The 25,974-nt window shown below is 36.5% G+C and overlaps 1 protein-coding gene and 1 non-coding gene across 3 annotated transcripts in view; both read left to right on the top strand.

Annotated features, from left to right (window-relative positions):
* ITGAV (integrin subunit alpha V) overlaps nucleotides 1–25,974 on the top strand; it is a 108,862-nt gene that overhangs the window by 41,064 nt on the left and 41,824 nt on the right. For both annotated transcript variants that reach the window (XM_005202252.5, NM_174367.1), the window contains 6 exon segments: nucleotides 8,920–9,011; nucleotides 11,875–11,989; nucleotides 16,731–16,792; nucleotides 18,709–18,754; nucleotides 24,596–24,721; nucleotides 25,599–25,643. In XM_005202252.5, the coding sequence (XP_005202309.1) occupies nucleotides 8,920–9,011; nucleotides 11,875–11,989; nucleotides 16,731–16,792; nucleotides 18,709–18,754; nucleotides 24,596–24,721; nucleotides 25,599–25,643 (486 nt within the window).
* On the top strand, nucleotides 18,488–18,563 carry MIR2351 (microRNA mir-2351). Its single transcript, NR_031077.1, has one exon. It is a non-coding gene; the product is annotated as a microRNA mir-2351 (primary transcript).

Here is a 25,974-nt window from a genome sequence, read left to right as displayed (position 1 = left end):
CTTCTTTATTTTAAGGTCTATTTTGTCTGATATGAGGATTGCTCCTCCAGCTTTCTTTTGCTTCCCATTTGTATGGAATATATTTTTCCATCCTCTCACTTTCAGTCTATATGTGTCTTTAGATCTGAAGTGGGTTTCTTGTAGACAGCATATATATAGGTCTTGTTTTTGTATCCATTCAGTCAGTCTGTGTCTTTTGGTTGGAACATTTAATCCATTTACATTTAAAGTAATTATTGATATATATGTTCCTATTGTCATTTTCTTAATTATTTGGGGTTGGTTTTTAGATCTTTTTTCTTGTATTTCTCGACTATATAAGTCCCTTTAACATTTGTTGTAAAGCTGGTTTTGTGGTACTGAACTCTCTTAACTTTTGCTTGTCTGAAAAGCTTTTGATTCCTCCATCAATTTTGAATGAGATCCTTGCTGGGTAGAGTGATCTTAGTTGTAGATTTTTCCCTTTCAGTACTTTAAGTATATCCTGCCATTCCCTTTTTGGCCTGCAGAGCTTCTGCTGAAAGATCAGCTGTTAAGTGTGTGCGATTTCCCTTGTGTGTTACTTGTTGCTTTTCCCTTGCTGCTTTTAATATTTTTTCTCTGTGTTTAGTCTTTGTTAGTTTGATTAGTGTGTGTCTTGGCGAGTTTCTCCTTGGGTTTATCCTGTATGGGACTATTTGCGCCTCTTGGACTTGATTGACTATTTCCTTTTCCATGTTGGGGAAATTTTCAACTCTTCAAAAATTTTCTCATACCTTTTCTTTTTCTCTTCTTCTTCTGGGACCCCTATAATTTGAATGTTTGATCTTGTCCCAGAGGTCTCTGAGACTGTCCTCAGTTCTTTTCATTCGTTTCACTTTATTCTGCTCTTCAGAAGTTATTTCCATCATTTTATCTTCCAGCTCACTGATTCATTCTTCTTCTTCAGATATTCTGCTCTTGATTCCTTCTAGAGTATTTTTAATTTCAGTAATTGTGTTGTCTCTGTATGTTTATTTTTAAGTAATTCTAGGTCTTTGTTAATTGATTCTTGCATTTTATTTTCAAGGTTTTTGATCATCTTTACTATCATTATCCTGAATTCTTTTTCAGGGAGTTTGCGTATTTTCTCTTCATTTATTTGGACTTCTGTGGGTCTAGTTTATTCCTTCATTTGTGTTGTATTTCTCTACCTTTTCATTATTTTTTTAACTTATTGTGTTTGAGGTCTCCTTTTCCCAGGCTTCAAGGTTGAATTTTTCTTCGTTTAGGTTTCTGCCCTCCTAAGGTTGGTGCAGTAGGGTGAGATTTGTGCTGAGTTTTTGTTCGTTTTTCCTCTGATGGGCAAGACTGGGTGAGGTGGCAATCCTGTCTGCTGATGACTGGGTTTGTATTTTTGCTTTGTTTGTTGTTTAGATGAGGTGTCCTGCACAGGGTCCTCCTGGTGGGTGGGTGGTGCTGGGTCTATATTCAAGTGGTCCTTTGTGTGAGTTCTCACTATCTGATACTCCCTAGCATTTGTAGTTGTCTGGTAGTCTTGGAGTCATTGTTCCCACTCCAAAAGCTCAGGGCTTGATCTCTGGTCAGAAACAAAGATTCCACACGTGGTTTGTTACATCATTGAGTGAGATGAAAACAAATACCCCAAACGAGAAACCAAAGATGAACACAGACAAATGGCAGTTCCAAAATCAGGCAAATAATAATTAAAATAATGAGATATACACATATACATATATACCCATGAGCAAAGTCAAAACAGCCCAACAAAAATGAAGTACAATTGATTGCTCCGGCGAACAAAGGAAATAAGAAATTATGTTTACCAGTTAAGAACAAAACTAGCTAAAGCAGAAAGTGGAAAACAAAATTAAAGTAAGGTGCCAAGTGGGGAATAAAGCAATGAAAAAAAACTAACAATGTGTTGAGAGGAACTTAAAGAGAAGAAAGAATAGATATGCAAAGTTAAACAGAGGTAGATGAAGAAGATTTATATACATTAAAGATTAACTGAAAGGGGAAGAGAACAGTAGATAGGCAAATAAATACATGTAGAAAAAAGAAAATAGGTTTAAAAAAATGAAAATTACAAAAAAGAGAAAAGAAAAAAACTGAAGAAGAAAGAAAAAAAAAGGAAAACTCCACAGAACTGCAAAAGCCCAACGTAGAGGCAGAGGTTTATAACAATAATAAAAAGTGTGACTGAATATACACATATACATATCCACCCATAAGCAAAATTAAAACAGTCCAACAAAAATAAAGTACAATAGATTGGCCTGGCGAACAAAATGTTTATCTGCCAGGACAAAATTAACTGAAAGGCATAAATCGGATAACAAAACTAAAGCAAGGGGCCAATTGGGAAGTAAAGCAATGAAAATAAAACAAATATGTTGAGAGGAAAGGAAAGAAAGAAAAGAAAGAATAGATATGCAAAGTTAAATAGAGATATATAAAGAAGATTTATATACATTAAAGATTAAGTGCAAGGGGAAAAGAAGAGTAGGAAAAGCAAACAAGAGAATAAATTTAGAAAAAGTAATAATAGGTTTAAAAAATTAAAAATTAAAACTAAAAAAAAGGAGGGGGGAAAGGGAGACCCCCCCCAGAACTGCAAAAGCCCAATGCAAAGGCAGAGGCCTATCACAACAATAAAAAATGTGACTGAGGAAAAGAAAAGCTCAAAAGCTTAATTTCATAGTGCCAATAAAGTTGGCAAGTACAACAGAGGGAGGGGAAAAAAGGGAAAAAAAATATCCTAAACAGTCTACAGAACAAATTGAAACATAAGAATAATAAATGTTTTTCTTGAGTCACTGCTGCCAGAGTGCTTTCCCTTGCTGGCAGTCACAGTCCGCCTCACCTCCCTAGGGTGCCCTCCAACACTCTGCTGGCCTCTGGACCTACTGTGGGGGCAGCTCAGATGCTAATCTGGTCCTACTCCTGTGTGTTCTTGCCTCCAGTGTCCACAGCTATCAGAACTAGTGCATTTTCTTTTGTGGGAGCTCTCAATGACCTTTTATATATTGCGTAGACACAGAGCCTGCCTAGTTGATTGAGTGGATTTAATCTGCAGCTTGTACAGCTGGTGGGAAGGTTTTGGTTCTTTTTCCTCAGTCACACTGCCCCTGAGTTTCAATTGTGGTTTTATTTCCACCTCTGCATGTGGGTCGTACACTGGAATTTGGTCCTGAGGATGCCCTGGAAGGTCTTGGATTTGCCCCTGTAAGGGCCAGGTGTGGAGGTGGTACAGCTGCTTGGGCGTCAGGGGTTCTGGCAGCACCAGGTACTCAGGGGAGTTGGCAGCTAGGGCAGCAGGAAATATGGTGCTGTAGTAGGGTATGGCAACCAGTATTGGCCAGTACGCCCCAATATTCTTGCCTGGAGAACCCCCGTTCCTGACAGAGAAGCCTGGCATGCTGCAGTCCACAGGGTCACAAAGAGTCAGACAATACCAAAGCAACCCTGTGAGCATAGATGCAAGACTTTTTTTTCCTGTGGCAGCTCTGCCCCAGTGAGAGTTGAGCAAGAAGGTGGCATAGCTGCTTGGCTTGCAGGGACCCTGGTGGTGCCAAGTGTGTAGGGACAGGGACTGCTTCCACTGAAGGAGTTATGGCCCTATCAGAGTCTTTTTCAAGCCTCTTGTAGCTGGCGATCAGAAGGCCTCTTTGGCCAGTCTTTTTCCCTTGCTCCGCCTGTTCAGGCACTTAGAGGGCTCCCTTGCCCGGGGTCCTCTGTTGTTCGGCATGTCAGGCACATAGAAGGGCCCCCCTGCCTGGGGTCCTACTCTGTAGATCCACGGGTCAGGCACTTAAAGGGGCACCCAGGGTGGGGTCCTGCGCTGTGTTTCAGTGCATCAGGCGTTTGATGGGCCAGTCTCTGTATTGTTCAGCTGCTGATGCTGTTGTGTGGGGGGAGAGAGGCTATGGTGACTTCACTCCCTACGTGTGACTCAGCAGTGTCACCTTGCTTCCATGGATGCCTGGCTTTCCTCCACAGGCATTTCCCACCACGATCTCTTCCCTCACATCCCGTCAATCCATCTCTCTGCAGTCAATGACAGCTCTTGCCCTGGGATTGCTCTGCAATCCCTAAACTCCAGCTGCCAGCCACTGCGCCTTCCAGGGGATATATGTCCTTGTCTGGGATATGTATGGCTGTGTCAAGGACTGTCTTATTTTCCGTCCATTTAGGCTGCCACAGATCAGCTGTTTCATTCTCAGCCTTAAATGTGTCTCCTCTGACTCAGACAATTGCCCTGATGTGGGGATCGGATCCCTGCTCTTTCCCCTACCCGCCGAGGGCAGGTCCAGTCCTACTAACACTCCTGTTTCCCACCTAGTTCCTTCATCCTACCGAGTTTTGCCTGGGTCTATATGTTCTTTTCTGCTTGTCAGGTACTCCTGTCCGCTCTCAGCTGGTGTTCTGTGTGCACTTCTGTGTCTGAACGTGTATTCCTGATGTATCTGTGGAGAGAGATGTACTCCACATCCACCTACTCCTCTGCCATCTTGTTCTCTGAGTGTTTTTTAAATACTGGCTTAAAATATCTATTTTACATAAAAGAATATGCATGTATTCCTAAAACAGATGTTTAGGATAGATACCAAAATGTAAGCAGAGGCAGTTTTGTTTCTTCATGGTAGGATTGTAGTCTTCAGATTCGTCTTTGCATATGGCTTTATTTATTTCATATTTATTTTTTTCATTTGTTTTATAATACTTTTAATGGTATTATTAGAGTAAATGTGTGTGTGTATGTGTGTGTGTGTGTGTGTATATGTTTGTGGTCGGTCGTGTCCAATTCTTGGCGAGTCCATGGACTGTAGCCTACCAGGCTCTTCTGTCCGTGGAGTTTTCCAGGCAAGAACACTGGAGTGGGTTGCCATTTCCTCCTGTAGGGGATATTCATGACCCAGAGACTGAACCCACATCTCCTGTATTGGCATGTGGATTCCTTACCATTAGCACCACCTGGGAAGCCCAGAGTAAATATGGTAAAGAGTGGAAATAAAAGATATTCTGTTGTTGGCCTACAGTACATACAATTTTACTTGCTGACTGCTGTACTTTTATTTTGCAAAATTTTAAACTTACAGAAAATTTGAAACTGTAATGTAATGAACAGTATCCCCTTCACCTAGATTCAAGTATTCTTGCAGACATTGTGGAACTTTACCCCCAGAATACTTCCTATGGCAGATAGTTCCCCATAACTAGGACCTTCCCTTTTATAACCACAGCACTGTCATCATCACAGACTAGACATGTGTCATTATTACAATACGGTATCTAATAAAGTCCTGCTGCTGCTGCTGCTAAGTTGCTTCAGTCGTGTCCGACTCTCTGTGACCCCATAGACGGCCGCCCACCAGGCTCCCCCGTCTCTGGGATTCTCTAGGCAAGAACACTGGAGTGGGTTGCCATTTCCTTCTCCAATGCATGAAAGTGAAAAGTGAAAGTGAAGTCGTTCGTTCATGTACGACCCTCAACAATTCCATGGACTGCAGCCTACCAGGCTCCTCTGTCCATGGGATCTTCCAGGCAGGAGTACTGGAGTGGGGTGCCATTGCCTTCTCCGAATAAAGTCCTATGTAACTTGAAAAATTTCTTCAGACAAAAGAGTCAGCCAAGGATCATATCTTGCATTGGGTTGCCATGTCTCATTGTTCTCTTTTAATCTTGAATCTTACTATTTTTCTTTTGTCTTTTATGACATTGACATTTTTGAGGAAGCTATACCAGATATCTTTAGGCAGGAATACTTATATTTGCAAGAATATAGTGATGTTGGGTCTGCATTTTTTTTTTAATTGAAGTTTTATTAGAGTATGAGGAACTGTATAGAGCCATAATTTGAATTAATTTGAGTTGCACCTCTCCAGTGTGGTACTTTGGTTCATGAAAGAACAAAATACAGAAATACAGAAAAATTGTGCTTCTGCTTGCATATCTTTAGGGTCTTGCTGAAAAGGCTGTTTTAAATGAAAGCAGAAGTAGAAGGCAGCAATTGTGATAATGCTGTACCTTCTGTTCAGATACATAAGTTCATAACGTCAGTTCCCTCAGGCTAAGCTTACCTGAGTTTATCAGGTGATGGTGACTGGAAGTGTATCCCTCCAGGCACCAACTGTTTCAGTTTCATACTGTATTTCTCAGTAATGTCAGGGAGGGGCGATGCCTTTATTTCCTTTGCAGAAAAGAATAGAATAGAAAGCCAGTGAGAGAACTCAGCTTGCAGTGGATTTTTTAAAAATCCTATTACATAGCTTGTAATCATACATTTATTGGCTAAAATCCTAGAAAAAACTATTAATTGAATCCAGTTCTTCCAAGGGCAAAGCCTCTTTGCAGTTGTAGGTCAGGCCATTTTTAGTGTTTTGTTTTTAGAATATATGTTGCTCAAACTGTGCTAGGCTGTACTGCAATAACAACATTTTTTTTTTTTCCCTTAAAACAAATACCCAGATCTTACTCACTTAAAAAAGGATAAGTTCTTGCTCATGTCATCGATTTGTATCGATCATTTGGCTGTTTTTGATGGTTTGGAAACTTGAACTACGGCTTCTTTCGTTAAGGAATTCCACACCATCTATTGTTTTCAGTTTCATAGATGGGAGAAAAAAAACATGGAGAATTTATATCCACTGTTTTTGTTTTGCCTTGTTTTTTAAAATGAAATGACAATTTGAGATTTAACATATAAGTGATACAATGAAGCATTTGTTTTTCTGTGTCTGGCTTATTTCCCGTAACATAATGCCTCCTAGATCCAACCATATTGGTGGACATGGCAGGATTTTTTTTTCTTAAGGTTGAACAATATTCCATTTTAATTATAGACTGTATTTTCTTTTTTTTTTTTAGTTCATTCAACCATCGACATTTAAGTTGCTTCTATGTCTTGACTGTTGTTAATGATACTTCAGTGACAAGGGAGTACAGATATTGCCTTAAGATAGTGGTATATTTCCTTCAGGTATATTCCTAGAGTGGAATTGCCAGATCATACAATAATAGTCCTATCTTTAATTTCTTATGTAGCCTCCATACCATTTTCCATAATGGCTGGACCAATTTACATTGCCAACCAGCAGTGTATCAGGGTTCCCTTTTCTCCACATCTGATAATAGCCTTCTTAACTGGTATGAGATGACACCTTATTGTAGTTTTGATTTGCATTTACTTGATGACTACTGAAGTCATATCCACTCTTAACTGACTTGAGCTAGAAGGAACACATGCCACTTCTGCACTTAACTTATTGATTAAAATGAGTTGTGTGGCTTTAACCTAACTGGGAGGATGGGAAATGTAAGGGAGCACATGGACTGTTGTGGGACCTTTAGGTCACTGATGTGTCTTATTGCCAGTGAGGTCGGCATGTGAACATCTGCATCAAAGGCAAGCCAACCACTCTTGGGAAACCTTGATTTTCTTGGTAAAAGGCATATATTAGTTAGTTCATTCATCCTTCCTCCCTCCCTTTACCAATAAAAAGGTGCTTTGTGACCACTGACAAAAGTGAGTGGTGTTTAGACTACAGATAGAGGACTTTGGCAGAGAAGGCAATGGCAACCCACTCCAGTACTCTTGCCTGGAAAATCCCATGGACGGAGGAGCCTGGTAGGCTGCAGTCCATGGGGTCGCTAAGAATCGGACATGACTGGGTGATTTCACTTTCACTTTTCACTTTCATGCATTGGAGGAGGAAATGGCAACCCACTCCAGTGTTCTTGCCTGGAGAATCCCAGAGACTGTGGGGCCTGGTGGGCTGCCATCTATGGGGTCGCACAGAGTCGGACACGACTGAAGCGACTTAGCAGCAGCAGCAGCAGCAGAGGACTTTGGAGAGTGACAATTCAAATTATTATTTTTTTTTTTGCAAAAACAACAAAAAAGTTAAAAGAATTGTATAGCTAATATGTCCTTCATCTTGCTTATGAAATGTCTGGCATTATTGAAATGATCATTAATTATTTATAATTCTTCAGTTGATCTTAAAAGTCCTCAGAATGGAATTGAATAACCATAAGCACTATCTTAGAAGGTTGAGATTTAGAGAATAGATTTAATCAAACCTCCTGATGATATTTACATATTGGCTGGCATTAAAGCTGACACTAGTCTGATATATCTCTCCAGTATAGTTATTGAAATATCTGTTTATAAGGAATGATTATTATAAGTAGATTTTAAGAGGAACAGACTAGTCTTTAAGAATAGTCTCTCCTAATAGTTTATGGATTTATTTCTGTAATTTCTTTTTCATTGAGCCGATCAAGAACTTTCTTGTAGAAAATATTTTTATCTTTTTCTTTTAAAATCTATAGTGCTTTACGAGTACTTGGTATACTGGAAATAATTTTTTCAATAATGTAGGCTGAAAAATAAATGTTTGCATGTAGTGTGCCAAATCTAGTTCTTTTTCCTACCAGCCAAATAATGTCTCCTGGACTCTGACTCATGGTATAATGTCATTCGCAAGATCTTAGTCTTTTACTTTAGTCTTTAACTGTTGGTGTTCTATAAAGGTGTTTCATAGCTTTCTATTTTTAGAAATATCTTTATGCTACAGAAAGAACTTTGGGGAATACAAAAGGTATTTAATAGTTAATTACCTTATAATTAAGCAACTGGAAAATTTCACTTATCGTGACTTTTACACATCTATATTATGATCATTGATAGGGCAAGTAACAAATCTGATATACTTCCAAGTCATCTTGCATTTTATTTTTCTGACTAGTTGAAAGTATAAAGTATATAATGTTTTAAAGTGTATGAAATAAGTAGCCAAATTTGATTAATCAGAGGCATGCTATTTGTAAACCTCACTGAGTTGAAATAAACTCTGTTATACAAAGAAAGCATATTTTGATTCTCACCCTCATGCTTTTAAAAAAAGTTTTAAATTTTATTTTATTTTATTTTAGGCAACAGAGATTATGCCAAGGATGATCCATTGGAGTTTAAGTCTCATCAGTGGTTTGGAGCATCTGTGAGGTCAAAACAGGATAAAATTTTGGTAAGTTTTACGCTTTTACTCACAGGTTAAATTTAGTCAATTTATGTGAAAACACAGGAAGTTTTGTGTTTGAAAGCTGATAGTAAAATTCAGTGTGCTCAGGGGCACAGAGTCTATTCCGATAACATAGCTCTAATTACTTTGTACACAAAGGTCCATCTAGTCAAGGCTATGGTTTTTCCAGTAGTCATGTATGGATGTGAGAGTTGGACTATAAAGAAGGCTGAGCACTGAAGAATTGTTGCTTTTAAACTGTGGTGTTGGAGAAGACTCGTGAGAGTCCCTTGGACTGCAAGGAGATCCAACCAGTCCATCCTAAAGGAGATTAGTCGTGGGTGTTCATTGGAAGGACTGATATTGAAGCTGAAACTCTAATACTTTGGCCACCTCATGTGAAGAGCTGACTCATTGGAAAAGACCCTGATGCCGGGAAAGATTGAGGGTAGGAGGCAAAGGGGATGACAGAGGATGAGATGGCTGGATGGCATCACTGACTCTATGGACATGGGTTTGGGTGGACTCCTGGAGTTGGTGATGGACAGGGAGGCCTGGCGTGCTGCGGTTCATGGGGTTGCAAAGAGTCGGACACAACTGAGCGCCTGAACTGAACTGAACCCCTTCTAAGGATACCTTCTCTTTCACCCTTCATAGACTTGGCTTTTGCTACTTTCACTGTCATTCCTACATTGGACATTTTTTCTGCCCCATTTGGTAGTTCCCTGGGAATTTGTTTCTCTCCAGCAAGGTTTATGAACAGTGTGGCTTTGATTACTCAAATGCCCTAGTACCTCCTTTCCTTACGAATAAAACACCCTTACCTTTGCCTCATCTTCCTCTTTGCTATAGTCTCCTTCCTTTGCTCATCTTTTTGAAGACTTGTTGAAATGTTTTCTGTAGTTACTGTCTCCACTTTCTCACTTTCCTTCCTCTTCCCAGCCCTTCCTGTCTGGCTCAGGTAGGCATGGGCAAGGTCACTTTTGACTTTCAGGTCAAGAATATTTTTCTTGGCCCCTCAACACTATTCAGCAAGGTCACTTGAGCCACACTTTTTGAAATACTTTTCTTTCCTTGGCTCCTGGGACTGTACTCTTCCAGTTTCCCCCCTTACCACTTGCTCCTTTTCCATCACCTTTAGTAGCTCTACTTCTGCTTATTTTCTAAATGTTGGAGTGTCTGAGCTTTGGTCTGGGCTCCTATTTTCTTGAACTGTACCTTTTATCTAGCAGCTCCTAACCTATCCTGTGACTGTGAATACAATCTGTATATCATAATCCGCAAATCTACATCTCCAGCTCTTAATTGTTCTTGTATCTTTCAAGTTGTATTTCCAAACTGCCAATTTGGCATTTCCATTTAGATATCTCATTATTACTCAAAATAAATGTGAACCAAGATAGAAGTCTTACCCTCTATCATAAAGGAAAAACCAGGGAAGTAACTATTTCCATATAAAACATCCTCATCTTAAAAGCATGACTCTACGCCATTCCTCAGCAACCCCAGTCAGTTCTGCCTTCAGCTTCCAGGATTCCACCCCTCAATAAATCATCATCTCCACTATTTCTGTCCTGTGCCAAGCCCCCATCATTACTCTCCTGGGCCAGTGTAGTAGCACCTGTCACCTCTCTGCTTCCTTTCTTGCCCCAGCTACAACATGTTCTTTATAGAGGGACCAGAGTGAACCAGAGCATTTCACCTTCCTGATTCAAACAATTAAGCAGCTTTTCATCACTCTCAGAAAAAAAATCTGTTCATCCTTGCTTTTATCAGCATCTTCATAGTCCAGTCACTGGCTGCTGTCTCTCTGCCAGCATCTCACTCCATCTTACATGTGTAGTACACTAATTTTTTGATTCCTTCCATACCAAGTCATTTCAGTTAGTTCCTTAGTGTTTGTCCCTCTGCTTATCTTATGTGTAACTTACTGCTTTTCACTTGAGCTGGCTCCTTGTCAGTCTGATTTCAGCTCTACTTTCATTTCCTCAGACAGCCCTTCCCTATTTTAATTAGCTGCATAGTATTTAGTATTTTCTTTCTTTCCCATTGGATTGTGGGGCATCAAGGAAGGGTTTATTTAGGAAGTAATATTTCAGTGGCGCTTAGGAATGTGTCAAATTGCAGTTAGAGGTGAGGGGAGGAGTTGAGAGTAGTGGCATTCTGGGCAGAAAGAGGTAGAGGCAAGCAAGAATACGCAGAAGTGGTAATACTCCACCCTGGAAGTCAGGTACACGTAGAGAAGTAGTACAATTGCTTACTTCCAGTTTTTCGGGTAAATATAGCTCAGCATTGTTTGCGGTGTTTGTTTTAAAATGTTTTGCTTCAAAGGAAATTATAGAAAATTTATTGATTTTTTTTTTTTCCAGCAAATTGAATTGTTATACTTTGGTAGATTACTATGCTATTCAAACATTGGTTCTACCACTTATACGTAGTGTTGAAATCTATAGCCCTGAAAGCAAAAAGGTCGTAGTCTATTTGAAAAGTAAGTAAAATAAGTGCTGCAAATTCTTTTACTCCCTTATTTGATAAATTATTTGTTTTATAGGTTAGAGATATATTATTTAGTTAAAGTATTGAGTTGGTCTGTGACCTGTACCTAAAATCAAAAAGGTACTGCATGGAATAATGATTTTGCTAACTACTTTGGGAAAAAAACAAAATCAAAACCTAGACTACATATACGGCCTTTAGAAGCATGTGAGAAGAGTACTTATAAAAATCTTATCCACTACTATTATAAGGAATTTAAGAGTATAGGTTTGATTAATTTTTGTTAATGCTTATAAAAAGATGTTATATATTGTCTGAAACACTAATTTTTTTCAGAAAATGTTTATGCATGGACTCCCCCCTTTGATTCCAGGCCTGTGCCCCACTGTATCACTGGAGGACTGAGATGAAGCAGGAAAGAGAGCCTGTGGGAACATGCTTTCTTCAGGACGGAACAAAGACTGTTGAGTATGCTCCATGCAGATCAAGTATGTGTTGGAAGTTGTACTAGCTTTTACCAAGAGGATTGGGAAGCCTCGGCTGTTAAAAATGTGTGTGTGTGTATGTGTTAAAATTTGTAGACATACCATGATGTTTGAGAGAGCAAAATGAAAGCAGCTTTATTAATGTAAAGAAATGTCAAAAAACAGTCAAAGGCTTATCTTTTCTTCCTAAGAACTGTTGTTTTCCTTTTCCTTGATCAGTAACAATTAACATTTGATTTTGGAAACCTGCATTTTTAGTCACTATTAGTCAAAAGGTGTTCTCTTGAACTTTATCAGAGATGCAGGCCCCACAGCTAATGATTCTGATTCAGCAGGTCTAGATCAGGCCTGGCTACCTGCATTTTTAACAAACTCTACAAGGTAATTCTGATGGAAACCAAAGTTTGAGAGCTCACAGCTTTATATTAATAATGGTGTTAAAAGTTAAAAAAAAATTATATCTTAAGAAGCCAGATTTTTTATAGGAAGATAGAATATTGGGCTCAGGAGTCAGAGTGTGAATTTCCTTGCTTTAATCAGTCTCTTTGTCAGTCTGTTAACTAGACTCACTCTTCTTGATGATCTAAAAGATCTCACCCTGTTCTCTAATATTATTTGAAATTTCCAGTGAAATTTATATTGTGACTAAAGATGACTTTGAGCATTTATAATTTTAATTATGCTTTCCAAACGCTGTATGTTTTTTCCTTCCTGGAGACTGCAGTGCTTTAGCTTCTCCACCATCGTTGAGTTGGCCACCACCCCAGATCTCCATATCAGAAACATAAAAATCTCTTACTGAAATGCAGTATGGTGTTTATACCTGGAGCACTTTTTAGGCCTTTACTCTTTCTGCTTCACTGGTGACTAGGTAGTGTAGTAGAGAAAGTTAATAACAAAGGCACAACATGTAAGATTCTTATTGCTGGACTCTTTTTTCCTCGTCAGGCGACTTCGGACATCAGGTCAAAGGATCAACTTAGTCTTCAAAATTCTAAGCAGTTGAACCTCTGAGAAACTGCAAATCATTTTGCTAAATGCTTGTTTTCTTGGCCTACTGCCTTGCTCCTACTTCTGTAAGTGGGAGGCAAACATGAAAAGAATGATATGTACGTGGAACCACGTCGTTTACTCTGGGAGGGCAGGAGGCGCACAGTGCGCAGGATGGAGGGAACGGGCAGCTTTATCCCCAGTTCCTGACGCCATCTGTGTTGCCACCTTTTGTCGGTGTTTTGGTCACGGTACTGTTCTCTGGTGGCGTGTGGAAAATGGGAGGACTAAATTTGTGTTTTTAATTTTTGTATTGCAAAAATATTCCTATTATGAAAAGATAATTTTGTAGCTCTCAAGGATGAACTAACCATTGTGTGCCATACTTGTAACTTACTGTTTGTGTGGTGGGCACACCTGTAAAATCATCCTTATTCTCCTCCGATACATGTGGGAACCGAGATCTAGACAATTGAAGTCACGGTTTTTTCCTGCATGTTATGGTGCTGAGTGATCTAATGAGGATATAAACCCGGGTCTGTCTTATTCCAGAGGAACCTTTTCCCTGTATTACTAGCAATAGGAAACATTTGCCATTTCAGCTGCCTTTGTACTAAGCACAACTTTTCTATAGAGAGTACATTCTGATCTCACAAGTGCAGGTTTGAATTAATTCCTGATGTAAGAGGACAAGAAACCTTCTGAAAACAAGCATTCTAATGATGATGGTCCCTTGAGGATATACTGCGATGTTTGGCTAGTATTTTTCGTCATTTTGCCTCTTCGCTAATGACCAGTTCTTTTCTTAACATGTATTTAAACGATTAAGACTGTTTGCATGATGTAGCTGCTGCATAATGCCTTCACTTATTTGGTTTAAGCACAGACATTTTAAACTTATTTTCCAAAGTATTTAACATCCAAATCAGGTCAGCAAACTATGACTTGTGAGCCTGTTTTTGTAAATAAAGTTTGACTGGAACATAACCACACCCATTTGTTCACATGCTATTAATATCTACAATGGGAGAGTTGAATTCTTGCCACAGAGGCTGTCTAGCCCCTGAAACATTTATTACCTGGCCCTTTACCGATAATAATACCTCAAGTATGAGAAAAAGCAGAGAAAAATCTAAAAAAAAAAAAAAAAAAATCAAAGTGAATGCCTTCTTCCTAGTAAGTCTGGCTTTCAGTATCTCTTGATCATTGTGTGTACTTTTGGGCTCAACCTTTGAAATATTAAGCTACATGCAGGCCTAAAGTACAAAAGGCAAACGGCCCAGAGGAACACACTCAAGAGTGGGAATCTGAGAACTTGGGTTGTATTCTTATCTGCCGACAACCTGCTTGTCTACAGTCGTGGGTGATTGATCATTAATAAAACACTGATTTAGACAAAAGACTTCAGAGGCAATTTTTGTAGTTTATGGCTTCTTCGTACTTCAATAAATTATGTAAGCTAGCCCCATGACTGATTTTACATGGGAATGCCAGTTTTGTAGGGCTACACTGCCAACTTCTTGATAACTGCTTGTTTTGCTGTGGTGGTAGTTTGTGGGTTTGTTGTTGTTCATTTGTTTGTTTATTTGCTTTCGTTTTTATTGTGACCTATGTGAATTTATGGAACTTTACTCTCTGTAAAAATTTACCTTATTACTGATTATGTTTGCTTTTGGCTTTTCATTATTATATCTACGCCCGTTCTTGGGCATTGCACAAAAGGCTGAATGTCTTTCTGTTCTAAAAGTGCCTGAACCACAAATCATATGATTTAAATAGTCTTTCAGCTTCAGGCTCAGACTGAGTCTTTGTTCTTTCTACTTTCTGATGATAATATTATTTGCACATAGATTTTTCTCAGGTATCATTTCTAGTTTTCTTTTTCTTCCCCTTGATAGTTGCTTGGGGAATTACAAATACACTGCTGGTTTGAGATACTGCAGCCTTAATCGTATAGGCACTCTTCACCTCAGATCCACTCTCTTTTATTTACTAGCAGGTTTGCCATGGTTAAATTCCTTAATTTCTGTGAGCCTTAATTTCCTTAGATGTAAGTGGTGACTAATAATACTATCTCTCATAGAATAGGGCTACTGTTATTCTCATAGAATTTTGCTGTGTAAATTTGAAAAGAATTTAAGTGCTTTAGTACAGTACTGGACTCACAGTAAGGGCTTGATAAACACTAGCTGCTCTTACTATCACGATCAGTAACATTAAATATAATATTGTCAGGCTTAACAATTAGGAAAAATATTAACTGTCCATACAAATAAAAACAAAAGCCTTCCCTGAAATAGGTTATAGTCAACAGAAAATTCTTTACATTTGCGCTGTTTAATATGTACCTGTTACATTTTTAAAAGACAGTAATGTTTTCTAGTTGGATGTTCTGGGAAACCAAATAAAGTAGATAACTGTACAGTAAGATAATCGAAAAAGGATGTCTTTATAAATAGCTTAAAAGAGTTCCCCAGATGCAACTCGAATAAAGGAAATAAAAGGCTGACTTGAGGTCAGAGCAGAATTCCTTACTATGATTCACTAGACGCTGGAAACCCCAGCCCTACATTTTCCCATTCCCTCTTGGTTAGAAAAATTTACATTGGGGGAGCATTATACTCTTGAGGCTATTTTCTAAAAAAATTTCTGAATTTAGATATTAAGTGTGTAATCTTAGGGCAGTTCCCAGGTTTTAAAAATGGGTTCAAAAATTTTGATGGGAGTATTTGACAAAAATTCTTGCAAGTTGTCCTTATGACTGAAAGTAGGTATTTTTGGTTACTGTATTTGGGTGGCAAATACAGGAATATTATATCATAATTATTTAGATATTGTGGCATTGACTACAATAATTCCTTGATGACTAAAGAGTAGCTGTTTTTCATTGCTCTTATTATCCTCAAAATAAAACAAGGAAAAGACTTGCTCACTGTTACCTCTATTCTAGGTACAGTATTACTAGTGATTAGAGCTAATTTAAATTGATTGGCTAATTGTCCCCTTTTGTGAGAACTATGGGGAAAGGGGTAATTGTGAAAGAGTAAAACAGTTGAGTCTGTCATCATTTGGAATATACTTAAAAGTGTCATGTTTTAAAAAGTTGGCTTTCTAAATGTGTTTTCAGGGTATATTTTGCTCTCTGCAGAAAATTCAACTAGGCCATCTCCCTAAATTCTGAACTATGTTTTTTTCAGATTTGTTGTTGTTGTTGGCTATAAATGTATTGGAATGCAGGTATCTGCTTATTAGTCTTCATAATAACTTAGCAAAGACCTAGCAACTGTAGGGGAATAATAGTAAGATTTAGAAATTTCAGATTGGAGTTTTTAACTCAAAGATCATGACTCATCATTGTTAAATGAAATCAAAGAATGGGTCATAACCAGTTTTTTAAAAGATGGAATGAAATACAATGCGTGTATGTTGGGTTGTGTGAGCTATGATATAAACTATAATCTTTCTGTATAAAAATAAAGTTTGAAATCCACTATCTTAGATGATCTTTCTGCCCCTTGCTGACTGGTCTAGTTACTTTCATCTCTCTGTGTTGCCATTTCTGATGAATGGGTGTTGATAAACATGCATACTAACTTTTTAAGAATGTGTTAATAACCCATTAAGAACCTGAATAAATGAACACTCTCCGAGACTAGTACATTATCTTACAGTGATATCAGATTTTTCTCATGTTTTGTTTTGTGTTATTTGTTTGTTTTTGGGTTTGTGTATATTTCCAATCTTTTTATTTTAGAAAATATTGATGCTGATGGACAGGGATTTTGTCAAGGAGGATTCAGCATTGATTTTACTAAAGTAAGTTCTCATTTAAGACTGAATGAGATTCAGATCTACCTTGTTATCTAAACCATGGTTAAAAATTACTGAATAATACTTCGTATTCTCTGTAACTATTACCTGTTTTATGGAAACATCTAATAAAAATTACCCTTGCATTTGATATCCTTTGCTTGATACTGTTCTCTCCCTAGGAGATGTTGCTTATTTGAAATATTCATCAAAAAGGGAATGGAAAATAGTAGAAAATCTCCTTAGCAGAAGATAGACAGCAATTATGACTTAATATTAAAACTTCCAGTTGGATAGATTTACAGACTGTTATAGTAAAGCTTTCTATTTTTGCCTGAAATTGAGTTTTCATAAAAGCTATCAATGGGAGTTTTTTACAAATCAGGGTTTAGTTAATAAAAGTTGAAAAACATGCATGTTTGCCATCTATTATGTGCCCATAGGCAATAAATAAAGATGAAGAAGTTTAATTACTGTAAGAAATCTCATATATATAGGGCTTTATGTATTTTTAACTAAGCTGATATGCTCTCTAGAGTTGATAATTTTTCATCTTTTTTTAAAAATAAGAATTCCATGTATATTTTCAAAGGAAATTTTTCTTAAATATTTTATATAATTTACTTTTGTCTTTGTGTGGTTTTTTGTGGGATATATGAGCATTTTGAATAACAAATTGAGAAAATTAATTACTCCTAGAGAAGTCTCAAAAACACATTGCTTGAATAAAAGTAGAGCTTTCTTAGAAAACTTAATATGACTTAGAAAACGTAAGCAAAAGTACCTTAAATTTACTAAAAGCACAGAAACTATAATCATGGTTCAGAGAAACTAATAAAGCATTTTCTTATTTTTATAAATTTATATTTTTAATCTTAAATATTAGGTACTAATAATTTTAGTTAACTCTCCTTATCAAGCAGTTAATTTTAATTCACTCAGTTTGAAACTCATAATTCAAAATTTATTCATAATTACTCATAATTTAAAATTTAAGGAAGCAGAACAAAGAGAGGTAAAGTGTATTAACACATAAAAGGTTTCAACTTGGATGATGTATTTTCAAATAGATGTTGTATTAAAACAAGAAGTGTTCATAGTTTCTGTACTTAAACCAATACAACTATAACCCCAGAAATATTCCCATACCATGAATAGTCTTTGCTAAATTAACTGCTGTCTTCAACTCATTTCTGAAAAGTGGTGTCATTTTAAAGCAGACAACTTAGAAATATCTTTTACATAGCCAAGACAGGAGATTGTTGAAAGCTTCAAAGGCTGTATGTGTATTTGGAGAAAGTTTTTCTCTTTTCTCCAGCGAGAAGAAATTTTTAAAATATGCTCAAAACACTATCTTGAATTAGATACTTGTAAATTATTACAGATATAAGAAATGTTAGTCAAGTGTAATTTGTATACATAACATACCCTGAAAAATGTACCCTCAAACCTCACTCCTGTTTAGATCTACATGACACTACAAATTTTGCTTTAGCTTAAAAAAAATTTAATGATTATTAGAAAGGAAATTTGTCAGTGTAGTCACAAATGTAATAAACAAAATTAAGGAGTGACTTTTTTTCTTATTGTAACTAATAATACTTTGCTCACAGTACTTCATACCAAGTATGTGAAGCAGTCAAGATCTACAGAATCTGTATGTATATATGTATTTGTATATTTTCATATATTAAATGAATATAGGCCTACTTTTTAATAGTTATTGTATTGTGTTTTAGAAAAGGTACAGTGAAAATTATGGAATCAGCTGGGTTTAAGATTTATGATTTTGTTTGCTTTAATGTATATGCATATATATGTCATATATACATGAATGTGTAGCTTTTATGTTTATTATATTGCTCTCAGTTTTTAAAGCTATCTGTTTTAAAATATATATCTTTTTGTTTGATTTAATCTAGGCTGACAGAGTACTTCTTGGTGGTCCTGGTAGTTTTTATTGGCAAGGTAGGTTAATCTTTTTAAAAAATTACCCAGTAATGACTATATTTCAGACTCATCTGGCTTATCATGTATCTTTGCTGCTGCTGCTGCTGCTGCTAAGTTGCTTCAGTCATGTCCGACTCTCTGCAACCCCATAGACGGCAGCCCACCAGGCTTTGAGACTTTTCAAATTATTTAAAAGAAAGAAATGAAAAAATTAAATGGATAACCACTATCTATATATAATTAGTTTAAAAAGGACTGTAACATCATATAAGGTATATGTAAAATATATAACAATATATGACATATGCATTTCTAGTAGAAAATAAACTAAATATTTTAAAAGTAAATTATAAAGTAATTTAAAGTAATTAATTTTTATTGCTTATATACTTCATCTCTGTACTTTAGAGGAAATGATACAATTAATCATTAGGAAGTATGAGGAGCTGTAGGTAAATTGTGGCCTTCCAAAAGCTCATGGTTTTAAAATTAATTTGCACATTAGATTATTGATGTGGTTATTTTTTCATTAACCACTGACATCAAGAATGATTTCTTTGTATTTGGGAAGTTGTAAAAATAGAGGATCTTACTAAATTTCAAAAGAATATATTAGCATTGGTGATTGAAGTAAAAATCTGCATTCTTTAGTCATTTCCAGAGGATTAATAAAATTGCCATTTGAACAAATGTATAACAGGTCATTATTTTCTTACACTTTGAAAATTGGTAACTATATCTGCTTATTTGATTTATGTTTCATTTATCATTAGAAACATAATTATTTATTTAGTCAATGTATTCATATGTTTATTTTCTGTTAAAAAGTACCATTTACCAAATCAAGACTTTTTTGTTTATTGGTATTCTGTTATTCAAGCATTGCCAATATTTGGAAGAACTGGAAAATCTCTGACTATATTGATTTGCAAGTACTTTCTGATTCTGAATTTTACTTCTGTATTCTGCTCTGTGCTTTCTTTACTTGTTTCCTTATAGGAAAACCTGTGCTTTTGCTTTATAGAAAGAGAACTAAAGAAAGAGATTTGCTGAAGGAAAAACAAGGTGGAAGGAAAATAAGGAATGAAAAGTGGGAATAAGTGAGAAATTGGAAGGGATGGCAAAGGAGAAAAAGAAAAATCAGGCAAAAAGGATCAACATGACACATATTAACTAAAACTGAAAGATTTGAATTTCTGTGAATTATACCTCTATTGGAAGATGAAATGATGTAGGAGAATTATACTTGAGTTTTGCAGCCTTACAATAAAAACGAAAATAGCAGTTCTAATTATATGTAAGAAAATATATATTAATGCTTTCTAGTTAGCTATAAAACATGGGTTCATTTTCCTCTTTGCTGCTAGGTATATCATTCAGTGGAAGAGAAGGAAGTGTCTCGTGGGCATGTGTGGGAACCAAAGATGGGTTTTTTGATTCTCGGTCAGGACTTTTTAAGAGACACAATTGTGAATATATTAAAATTACTTGTTCTTTTAATACTTTGAATATTGCACAATGCAGGCATTCCTGTTTATTATAAATTAGCACAGATACTATTGATTTATTATAAATGATATATAATATGTTACTAAAAACTCAGTGACTGGGCAGATAATATTTTAATAAGATTAAAATCAGCATGTTTCATTGGGAATACATAAGATGTTAGGATGAATTTTCCCATAGATCTCAGAATTGTCTCTGTAAGAATAGAGAAAATGATAATGATGTTTTATTCCAAAGACATGATAAATGTTCCTGTGTTCTTTGAATCAACAAATATTTAAGGAATCCCTCCTATGTGTTAGATACCATTTAGGCAAGATGATGGGATTCCCCAATCGCTCAAGCAGTAAAGAATCCGCCTGCAATGATGCAGGAGATGTGGGTTTGATCCCTGGGTTGAGAATATTCCCTGGAGAAGGAAATGGCAACCCACTCCAGTGTTCTTGCCTGGAAAACCCCATGGACAGAGGAGTCTGGTGGGCTGCTGTCCACGGGGTCACAAAGAGTCAAGACACAAGTAAGCACACACACACGCAGGCAAAGATAATAAATTAGTGATCCAGACAGAAAGTGTTCTGCCCTACAAACTCAGCGTATGTGACTGGAAAAATTGGAACTAAACTGATAATCTTTAGCTATTACGATTTTCTTTCTGAAATAGCAGAAATGAAGAGATTGTTTTCTGTATGTTACGGAGATGGCATTTAATAAATCAAACAGCCTTTCTTGGGTACAAGGAGGCAATCTGACTTTCATGTAGGTGTCTGGCTTTCTTGTGTACTCGATAACTTAAGGTTGTGAAGAAAATGCAGTCACTCATTCAGGCTGCTGCATAAAGGTGTCCAAATAGCTCATTAAGATTGACAAACCATTAGCCAGACTCATCAAGAAACAAAGGGAAAAAAATCAAATCAATAAAATTAGAAATGAAAATGGAGAGATCACAACAGACAACACAGAAATACAAAGGATCATAAGAGACTACTATCAGCAATTATATGCCAATAAAATGGACAACGTGGAAGAAATGGGCAAATTCTTAGAAAAGTACAACTTTCCAAAACTGAACGAGGAAGAAATAGAAAATCTTAACAGACCCATCACAAGCACGGAAATTGAAACTGTAATCAAAAATCTTCCAGCAAACAAAAGCCAGGTCCAGACGGCTCCACAGCTGAATTCTACCAAAAATTTAGAGAAGAGCTAACACCTATCCTACTCAAACTCTTCCAGAAAATTGCAGAGGAAGGTAAACTTCCAAACTCATTCTATGAGGCCACTATCACCCTAATACCAAAACCTGACAAAGATGCCACAAAAAAGAAAACTACAGGCCAATATCACTGATGAACATAGATGCAAAAATCCTTAACAAAATTCTAGCAATTGGAATCCAACAACACATTAAAAAGATCATACACTATGACCAAGTGGGCTTTATCCCAGGGATGCAAGGATTCTTCAATATCCGCAAATCAATCAATGTAATACACCACATTAACAAATTGAAAAATAAAAACAATATGATCATCTCAATAGATGCAGAGAAAGCCTTTGACAAAATTCAACATCCATTTTTGATAAAAACTCTCCAGAAAGCAGGAACAGAAGGAACATACCTCAACATAAGAAAAGCTATATATGACAAACCCACAGCAAACATTATCCTCAATGGTGAAAAATTGAAAGCATTTCCTCTAAAGTCAGGAACAAGACAAGGGTGCCCACTTTCACCATTCCTATTCAATATAGTTTTAGAAGTTTTGGCCACAGCAATCAGAGCAGAAAAAGAAATAAAAGGAATCCAAATTGGAAAAGAAGAAGTAAAACTCTCACTGTTTGCAGATGACATGATCCTCTACATAGAAAACCCTAAAGACTCCACCAGAAAATTACTAGAACTAATCAATGATTATAGTAAAGTTGCAGGATATAAAATCAACACAGAGAAATCCCTTGCATTCCTATACACTAATAATGAGAAAATAGAAAGAGAAATTAAGGAAACAATTCCATTCACCATTGCAACGAAAAGAATAAAATACTTAGGAATATATCTACCTAAAGAAACTAAAGACCTATATATAGCAAACTATAAAACACTGGTGAAAGAAATCAAAGAGAACACTAATAGATGGAGAAATATACCATGTTCATGGATTGGAAGAATCAATATAGTGAAAATGAGTATACTATCCAAAGCAATTTATGATTCAACGCAATCCCTATCAAGCTACCAATGGTATTCTTCACAGAGCTAGAACAAATAATTTCACAATTTGTGTGGAAATACAAAAAACCTCGAATAGCCAAAGCTATCTTGAGAAAGAAGAATGGACATGGAGGAACCAACCTGCCTGACTTCAGGCTCTACTACAAAGCCACAGTCATCAAGACAGTATGGTACTGGCACAAAGACAGAAATATAGATCAATGGAACAAAATAGAAAGCCCGGAGATTAATGCATGCACATATGGACACCTTATCTTTGACAAAGAAGGCAAGAATATAAATGGATTAAAGATAATCTCTTTAACAAGTGGTGCTGGGAAAACTGGTCAACCACTTGTAAAAGAATGAAACTAGAGCACTTTCTAACACCATACACAAAAATAAACTCAAAATGGATTAAAGATCTAAATGTAAGACCAGAAACTATAAAACTCCTAGAGGAGAACATAGGCAAAACACTCTCTGACATATATCCCAGCAGGATCCTCTATGACCCACCTCCCAGAATATTGGAAATAAAAGCAAAAATAAACAAATGGGACCTAATTAAACTTAAAAGCTTCTGCACAACAAAGGAAACTCTAAGCAAGGTGAAAAGACAGCCTTCCGAATGGGAGAAAATAATATCAAATGAAGCAACTGACAAACAACTAATCTGAAAAATATACAAGCAACTCCTGCAGCTCAATTCCAGAAAAATAAATGACCCAATCAAAAAATGGCCCAAAGAACTAAATAGACATTTCTCCAAAGAAGACATACAGATGGCTAGCAAACACATGAAAAGATGCTCAACATCACTCATTATCAGAGAAATGCAAATCAAAAGCACTATGAGGTACCGTTTCACGCCAGTCAGAATGGCTACGATCCAAAAGTCTACAAGCAATAAATGCTGGAGAGGATGTGGAGAAAACGGAACCCTCTTACACTGTTGGTGGGAATGCAAACTAGTACAGCCACTATGGAGAACAGTGTGGAGATTCCTTAAAAAACTGGAAATAGAACTGCCTTATGATCCAGCAATCCCACTGCTGGGCATACACACTGAGGAAACCAGAAGGGAAAGAGACACGTGTACCCCAATATTCATCGCAGCACTGTTTATAATAGCCAGGACATGGAAGCAACCTAGATGTCCATCAGCAGATGACTGGATAAGAAAGCAGTGGTACATATACACAATGGAATATTACTCAGCCATTAAAAAGAATACATTTGAATCGGTTCTAATGAGGTGGATGAAACTGGAGCCTATTATACAGAGTGAAGTAAGCCAGAAAGAAAAACACCAATACAGTATACTAACGCATATATATGGAATTTAGAAAGATGGTAATGATAACCCTATATACGAGACAGCAAAAGAGACACTGATGTATAGAACAGTCTTTTGGACTCTGTGGGAGAGAGGGTGGGATGATTTGGGAGCATAGCATTGAAATATGTATAATATCATATATGAAACGAGTCGCCAGTCCAGATTTGATGCACGATACTGGATGCTTGGGGATGGTGCACTTGGACGACCCAGAGGGATGGTATGGGGAGGGAGGAGGGAGGAGGGTTCAGGATGGGGAACACATGTATGCCTGTGGCAGATTCATTTCGATATATGGCAGAACCAATACAATATTGTAAAGTTTAAAAATAAAATAAAATTAAAATAAATAAATAAATGAATTTTTAAAAAAAGAAAAATCAGGTTTAACCAATTATGAAAGTAAAAATAATTTCAGTAGATTTTTCAAGTTCTAATTTGAAATTTGGTTGGGAAACAATCCTTGATTTTATGATTCCATTTATTTAACAATGACTTTTTAGTGAATTAAATTCTGTATTTATAAATTTTTGCTTTTTAGCAGAGACTAACTTTAAATACTAGCCTTGAATAGAAATAATTGTGACTTAAAAATAATCAAATTTCAGATTTAGGATCATGAAGAGTTGTTTAAGGCTAATAAGCAGAAATATTTATATCTAATCTATTTTCTTTCATGCAGGTGCTATCCATCATCTGCATCATAAGATTCTGCTAGAAAATTGTCAATTATTTTATATATTGTTTTCAGGGCAGCTCATTTTAAATTATAATTTATTTTATATATTTCTTTCAGGTCAACTCATTTCCGATCAAGTAGCAGAAATTGTATCTAAATATGACCCCAAAGTTTACAGCATCAAGTATAATAACCAGTTAGCAACCCGGACTGCACAAGCTATTTTTGATGACAGTTATTTGGGTAGGTAAAATCGAAATATGGATTCACTTTCTGGTGTTGCGGTAGATTCGTCCTATATTTGCATATGCTGCTTTCAGTAGAAAAATCTTTTATGTGAAATAGATTAAGATTTTCTTAAAATAAGGAACATATAATTTCAAATTGTTATTGAGTACCTAGATTATGTTGTATTTCAGTAGCTGAAATTTAAGGCATGATTATTTACACAGTGATAATAATAACGGATAGTCTTTAAGATGTGCTTGCTGCATTCTGGTTGTTGTTCTAAGAGCTTTATTGTTAACAACTCATTTATCCTCACAAGTCTGTTACAGTGTGCTGTTATTACTCCCATTTTATAGATAAAGACACTGAGGCACAGAAAGGCAAAATAAAGTCTGAAGTCTTTGCCTAAAGTCTTTCACTTATAACTTTGCTTTTCTCAGATTCCAACTCAGGCAGTCTGATTCTTGAACTTCTATTCACTGTATTAAACTACAGTTTTGGTTTAGGATTTATTTACTTTTGTTCTAAGTTTCTCTTATTCATTAAACCAAGTATACATGACAGAAATAGTATTTTGCTGATTGAGAAAATCTGTTGTTTGTTACTCCTTTACGCCAGATTGCAAATTTGCCCTGTTTTTAACTGACTCCTTTGTAAAGTTGATAAAACAGTCTTATATTTCTAACAGAGATATACTATTTGAGTATTTAGCGCCATTATTTTCTTCAAGATTCATTTATCATGCACATGTGAACCCATTTCTCCTAGAGGACAAAATATTACATAATTAAAGGAATTAGTTGAAGGTATTTTCCAGGAAAACTTAGCCTGCAGATAAGTTGAAGATAATCAGTTCTGCCCTGATGGTGTTTTACCTTTGGTTCCTCTTTAGGTTACTCGGTGGCCGTCGGAGATTTCAACGGTGATGGCATAGATGGTACGATGTGCTTGAACTAGATTTAATCGTCTTTAAAAAATTTAGACTACGCATTTGAAACAGGTGGCACTGAAAAATTTCAGCAGTTAAAGAGTTTTGAAACTGAGCATGGTCCTGGGTAAACCTCTTTTAGGTAGCCAAGGGAGCTGAGCGCCTCAGCGACCTCTGTCTGCTCTCACTTCCAGCTGTTTCTTCGGCTCTTTCCTTCTTACGTGTGGTGGGTTCAGTTCTCTTGGGGAGGCACAGTTTAATAGTTCCTGCTTTCTTTGGACACATCATCTGTAACTTTTTGAGCTCTGTCTATATCTTCTCTTTGTCCGTTTTTAGAGCT

The sequence above is a fragment of the Bos taurus genome, chromosome 2 (assembly GCF_002263795.3).
Source record: "Bos taurus isolate L1 Dominette 01449 registration number 42190680 breed Hereford chromosome 2, ARS-UCD2.0, whole genome shotgun sequence".
Classification (NCBI taxonomy): domain Eukaryota; kingdom Metazoa; phylum Chordata; class Mammalia; order Artiodactyla; family Bovidae; genus Bos; species Bos taurus.
Note: the sequence above shows the minus strand (reverse complement) of the source record. Positions and strands in the feature narration are given on the sequence as shown.